The following is a 6,095-nucleotide window of genomic DNA, read 5'->3' as shown; positions in this document are numbered from 1 at the left end:
GAATACAGAAGTGCCATGGATGCTGATGAAAGAAAATACATCAACTATACTCCTGCCGGCACAAAACTTGCAGACCCCAAAATTCCCCCACCTTCACCACAAAAAAAGGCAACAATAACAATCCCTGACCCCCTCATTCATAGAAAAGAACAGCATCAGAACAAGACCAACATCCCAGCCAGTGCATTCCAGACACCACCACTCTCTAACCTGCCCCACATCTTTGAAATTTACGCCCCTCTCACTTTTAATGCATGCCCTCCTGTTAAACATGCTGTCTGTCTCTATGCTTCTCATAATCTTATAAACCCTATCAGATCTCCCTATAATCGGGCATCATGGCTATACAGAACACTGTTTCAACATTTAAACCAGCAAATGTCAGTTACCATTAACAGAGGAATAAATTCAACAGGCATCCTATGGTCTTGCCTTTCTGGTCGCCAGAGGACACTGTTGTCCTCAATAGCGACGGGAATCGCTGAGGCAGTTTTGCGACGGTTCACCCTCCGAACCGCTAGGGGGCACGTCAGCTACCGTCACGTGACCGTGCCCGGTGACGCGCGGCGGCCGTTGGAGACACGGCCTTCGACAGCGGGTAAATTGTAAGTCTTTCGGGAGTCACTGCTGGGAGTAACGGTGGGGCGATCATTAGCTGTGAGCGCACGTTAATCCTGAACCCGGTGGTTTCAGGTCGATGTTTGTTGTTGGCGAATAGCAGTCATAATTACCCGTCCACAACACACCCCCTCCCCCCATTCCCGGTAATGATTGGAGCTTCTCCTCGGCTCGCGCTAGTGACGTAGGGACGCTGCGCTGTGATTTGCTGCCCCACTGACCAATAGGAACACTCGGGAATAGTAAGAACTGCTTCCTTCAACAGCGTTCCTGCTGTATCCGGAGGAATTGAAGAATTAAGCCTCTGTTCTGTCGAATGTAGAGGAATAGGAGATCCCTCAGAGAAAAGTGCAGAGTTATTAGAGAACTCTGCAAGATCATAAAGTCATCCACCATGGAAACAGGCCCCTCAGCCCACTGGCCCTTACCAACCAAGATGCCTATCCAAGTTAGTCCCATTTTCCTACTGTCAAAAGTCGAAACTTGTGTGTGCCTGTTGAATAATTAAAATTCAGTTATCTGTAATGTACATTGAAACATAGTTTGTGCCAACAATCAACATAACCCAAGGATGCACTGGGGGCAGTCAAGAAGTGTTCCCACACATTCCGGCACCATCATAGCAGACCCACAATGTTCAGCAGAACACAGGTAACAATAACAGAACAAGTCCCTTTACTCCCACCCACCATGCACTCAACACAAACAGACCTCCAACCCCAGGACAGGCTATCTCCAGGCCTCCAGTCTACAGTCCCTGGCCCAATATAAGCTTTATCAACCAATTTAACATTTTTGCATTCATTTGAGCATTAACAGGAAGCTAGACTGTTGTTGGGTCTGGGAAATGAAGAATTGAATGAACACAAGGAGCAAGTTTTCTCTAGCAAAGGATCACTGTCTCAAAATGAGTAGGCCATTGCGAACTAAAATGAGGAGGCACTTATTTGCACAAGGTTGTTGGATTCTCAGAATTACGTGCCTCAGACAGTATTGAAGCTTGGTCTTTAATTGTATTCAAACCTGGGATCAATGTTTTTATATTATTATTCAGCAACACAGCACAAAACAGGTCTTTCCAGCCCAGCAACCCTTAATTTAATCCTAGCGCTGGACAATTTAGAATAACCAATTAATTTACTAACTGGTACATCTTTGGAATGGGGGAAGAAACTGGAGCACCCAGAGAAAACCCATGTGGTCACGGGGAGAAGATACAAACTCCTTACAGATGACACCAGAATTAAAGTCTGTCCTCCCACGCCCCAAGCTGCAATAGTGTTGTGCTAACTGCTACACTAGTGTAGCACCCCTGTTGACAAACAAATGTTTTGTGAATTTGAGATCAGCCGTGACTTTATAGAAAGGCCTCCTCCTGTTCCTACTTCTTTCTCTTCTCTTGCAGATTTCATTCATCTTCTGCTCACCTTGTAACTCATCAGCCTACTCATACTGTTCACTGATTCATCAGCCTACTCTTACCCAGATACTATTAACTGTGATTCATCAGCTTACTCCATCCACTTTCAGACTTCACCACTGCTTACATTATCAATTGTTTTACTCTGTCACTCAATGGTCTCTTAACGTAATGTTGGTAATGAATTGTCCATACATAACAGTAGAAAACACAAACCAAGATATCTTGTTCTCAGCAGAGGGTAACCTTTAGCCAGCCACCAGGCAAATTAGAAAACATTTAAAAACATAGGCCATGAGCATTATGTAAACCATAGATTGCAGAAGATCTGCTTATCAATCCAGCCTATCTCATGTTTTGTATTATCTTGTGTATCATCACAAGTTCCCTCCTTCATCCACCCAAACCATGTGATATCCTGGGAAGGACAGTAAAGCTTTTTAAACCCAGACTCCTCTTTGGATCTATCCCATTGTGAGTTAGGACAGATAAGGAGATAAATCCGTCCTTGTCGTTCCTGTCATCATAGACACTGTGGGCCAAGGGGCCTGTTCCTGTGCTGTACAGTTCTATGTTAGGTCTCCAGCCCCCTGTTGGAATCAGATGTAATTTTTTCATGCCTTAACTACAGGTGAATTGGTAGGGACACAGTCAACTAGGTTTTTCTACTGAATTTGTTCTTTTCACCATTTGCTAAAGGGCCAGTCTAGCAACACAGAGATAATGGAAGCCAAGTTGCCAAAGAATGCTTTCAGACACTGCAGGGGTAAAAGGCCTCCAAACAGTAGCTGGGATGTGGACTACAGATTACAACAGGAAATAGAAAAGGTGTGTCAAAAGGGCAATCTTGTGATGGTCATGGGAGATTTTAACATGCAGGTAGATCAGGAATATCAGGTTGGTAATGGATCTCAAGCGAGTGAATTTGGTGAATGCCTATGAGATAGCTTTTTAGAGCAGCTTATTGTTGAACCTACTACGGGATCAGCTGTACTGGATCGGGTGTTATGTAATAAACGGGAGGCAATAAGGGAGCTTCAGGTAAAGGAACCCTTAGGAGCCAGTGAACACAATATGATAGAGTTCAACTTGAAATTTGATCGTTGTGAAAGTCGTTCACAAGGAGGATTCTAGGAATGAATGCATTATCATGTGAGGAATGTTTGATGGCTGTAGGTCTGTACTCACTGGAATTTAGAAAGACGAGAGGTGATTTTGTTGAAGCCTTTTGAATATTGAAAGGCCTAGACGGTGTAGCTATGAAAAGGATGTTTCCAATGGTGGGGTGTCTAGGACAAGAGGGCACAACCTCAGGATAGAGGGGCGTCCATTTAAAACAGATGTAGTGAAGTTTCTTTAGTCAGAGGGTGACGAATTTGTGGAACTTGTTACTGCAGGCAGCTGTGGTGGCCAGGTCGTTGGGTGTATTTAAAGTGGAAATTGATAGGTTCTTAATTGGCCATGGCATCAAAGGTTACTGGGTGAAGGTCAGGGAGTGGAGCTGAGGAGAAGAATAAGGAATAGCTGTGATTGAATGGTGGAGCAGACTCAATGGACCAAAGGGCCTAATTCTGCTCCTATGTCTTATAGTCTTCTGGAATTACAATTTGTGTTCTGTTATTTAGGAGCACATGCAACATGACCACCACACAGTTCCTAACCATTGTTCAGGGGGAAGCATCCGAAACAGACTCTGAGGAGGAACTCTACCTCACGTCCACATCTCCAGCGTGCATCCTGCAGGCAGGAGCAAAAGTACCTGGTGAAGCATCGGAAACTGATGACGAGGATGCAGGCTGCGAGCTGGAAGCAGCAACGCCAGACATCCAGCAAGCCATTCAGCACAATCTCCCACCTCTGGTCGTGATCCGTGACAAAGAGCCGGAAGTCTTGACTGGGGTGGAAGAGAAACCGGCTGTGAAGTTTCGCCACCAGGGGCGGTACAGTAGTCTTCTGCAGCAGAAGCTGAGGGAGAGTAATGTGCGTCTTAACCACAATGTGGAGCACGCAGTCAAGCAGATGTATGAGAATGCCACCAAGGAGATCCGCACTGCTACCAGTCACCTCAGCAATTCCCAGAGTGGGATTATTAATGCATCCCACAGTATCCGGTTAATCTTGGATGACTTGAAAGCAGTGACAGAAAAGATGGACATAATCACAAGCTGCAACTTACTCCCTGACATTCAGATTCCACCTCGTCAGCAAGTCTAGTGCTGGACTGACGAAATTTACAGATGAATAAAGTTTTGTTGCAGTCTTAAGGCTCCAGGCTATCTCTGTAATGGAATGCTTCAGACAAATTACAAGCTGTGGCAGCTTGAATTAGTGCATGTCAGCAAATTGCAGAGGTAATTTGCCCCAATGAAGCAGGCACGTGGGGCAGTTTTAGAAACTGAGCTCAGGAATTCTGTTTGCATAATCTTGTGGCTATCTGTCAATGTAAGTAGATAAAGATTAGCTTTATTTGTACTGTGTACATCGAAACGCTTGTCATTTTGTGAAATACGTCATTGGTATCAATGACCAACCCAGTCTGAGAATGAGCTGGGGACAGCCCACAAATATCGCCACACTTCCAGTATCAACATAGCATGCCACAACTTACTAACCCTGACCTGTAGGAATTTGGAATGTGAGAGGAAACCCATATGGCTATGGGCAGAATGTGCAAGCTCCCTAAAGCAAGAATTGAAACCTGATTGCTAACGCTGTAAAGCATTGCTATCTGCTATATTACCATGCTGCCTCATGTCTGCACTACCAATGATTGAACCTTAGCTAATACTTTGTGAATGACACAAGATTACCTGCAAATTTAAAATGGCAATAACCAAAACTTCAAGACTAATTTTTAATTTGCCTTAACTCTGTGTAAGTACATTTTTCTCTGAAAACTGAAGTTCGAATGCATGTATGATAATTGTGAGCCAATTAGTTGAATTGTGAGGTTTAAAGTTCGAAGTAAATTTATTATCAAAGTACCAATATATCACCATATACGACTGAAATTCATTTTCTTTCAGGCATTCACAGTAAATACACAGATACACAATAGAATCAATGAAAACCACACATCAAACAAACAATGTGCTTAAGACAACAAACTGCAAATATAGAAAGGAAATAATAGCAATAAATAAACAATGAATATTGAGAACATAAGATGTAGTCTTTAAAAGCAAGTTCATAGTTTGTGGAATCAGTTCAGTGTTGGTGTGAGTGAAGTTATTCATGCTGGTTCAAGAGCCTAATGATTGAGGGTTAGTAACTGTTCCTGAATCCGGTGATGTGGGACTTGAGGCTCCTATACCTTCTTCAGTGATGGCAGCTGCAAGAAGAGAGCATGGCCTGGATGGTGAGAATCCTTGTTGTGGATACTGCTTTCCTGCGACAGTACTTCTTGTAAATGTGTTCAATGCTGGGATGGTGTTTTCTGTGATGGACTAGGCTGTATCCTTGACCTTTTGTAGACTTTTCTATTAATGGATATTGGTGTTTCCATACCAGGCCATGATGCAGTCAGTCAGGATACACTCCAGCAGGGATCATTAGAAGTTTTCAAAGTTTTAAGTGAAATAATGAATCTTCACAAACTTCTATGGAAGTAGAGGCACTACCGTGTTTTCTTTGTAATGGCACTTAAGTGCCAGGGCCAGGAGACACCGAGGAATTTAAAGTGAAAATTAAAATATTTCTGAACAAAATATTGGTCTCAGGTACATGAACCAGAAAACTTGTTGCAAAATAGAGCTGGATAGGTTCTTGATGGAGACAGAATCAAAGGTTATGGGGAGAGGGGCAGAGGAGGGGAAACAAGATCAGCCACAATTGAATGGTGGAGCGAACTTGATGGACCAAATGGCCTAATTCTTCTCCTATGTCTTATGATTTTATGGTCTTATGGAAATAGATTAGGTAAATTTGAAGGGAGGATGGAAGTTGGAGGCAAAGTTGGTGGAGATTGCAGCTGCAATTTAGTCGTCGATACAGTGCATGAAAAGTTGGGAAGTGATACCGGTGTAGGCTTGGAACATACTGTTCAGTGTAGCCGACA

At 43.5% G+C, this 6,095-nt stretch overlaps 1 protein-coding gene across 1 annotated transcript; it reads left to right on the top strand.

Annotated features, from left to right (window-relative positions):
* Positions 1–518: 518 nt before the first annotated feature.
* On the top strand, positions 519–5,036 carry bloc1s3 (biogenesis of lysosomal organelles complex-1, subunit 3). Its single transcript, XM_073029424.1, has 2 exons — positions 519–605; positions 3,664–5,036. Exon 2 carries the CDS (start codon positions 3,677–3,679, stop codon positions 4,250–4,252), a length of 576 nt encoding a protein of 191 aa, XP_072885525.1. The 5' UTR covers positions 519–605; positions 3,664–3,676; the 3' UTR covers positions 4,253–5,036.
* The last annotated feature ends 1,059 nt before the right edge of the window (positions 5,037–6,095 follow it).

This window comes from Hemitrygon akajei, chromosome 25 (assembly GCF_048418815.1).
Source record: "Hemitrygon akajei chromosome 25, sHemAka1.3, whole genome shotgun sequence".
NCBI lineage: Eukaryota > Metazoa > Chordata > Chondrichthyes > Myliobatiformes > Dasyatidae > Hemitrygon > Hemitrygon akajei.
The sequence above is the reverse complement of the archived record's forward strand: the minus strand, read 5'-3'. Positions and strand labels throughout refer to the sequence as shown.

What these genes read in the sequence shown, in the direction of transcription:
- bloc1s3 (XM_073029424.1), top strand. Translation starts at nt 3,677, where the DNA reads ATGACCACCACACAGTTCCTAACCATTGTTCAGGGGGAAGCATCCGAA.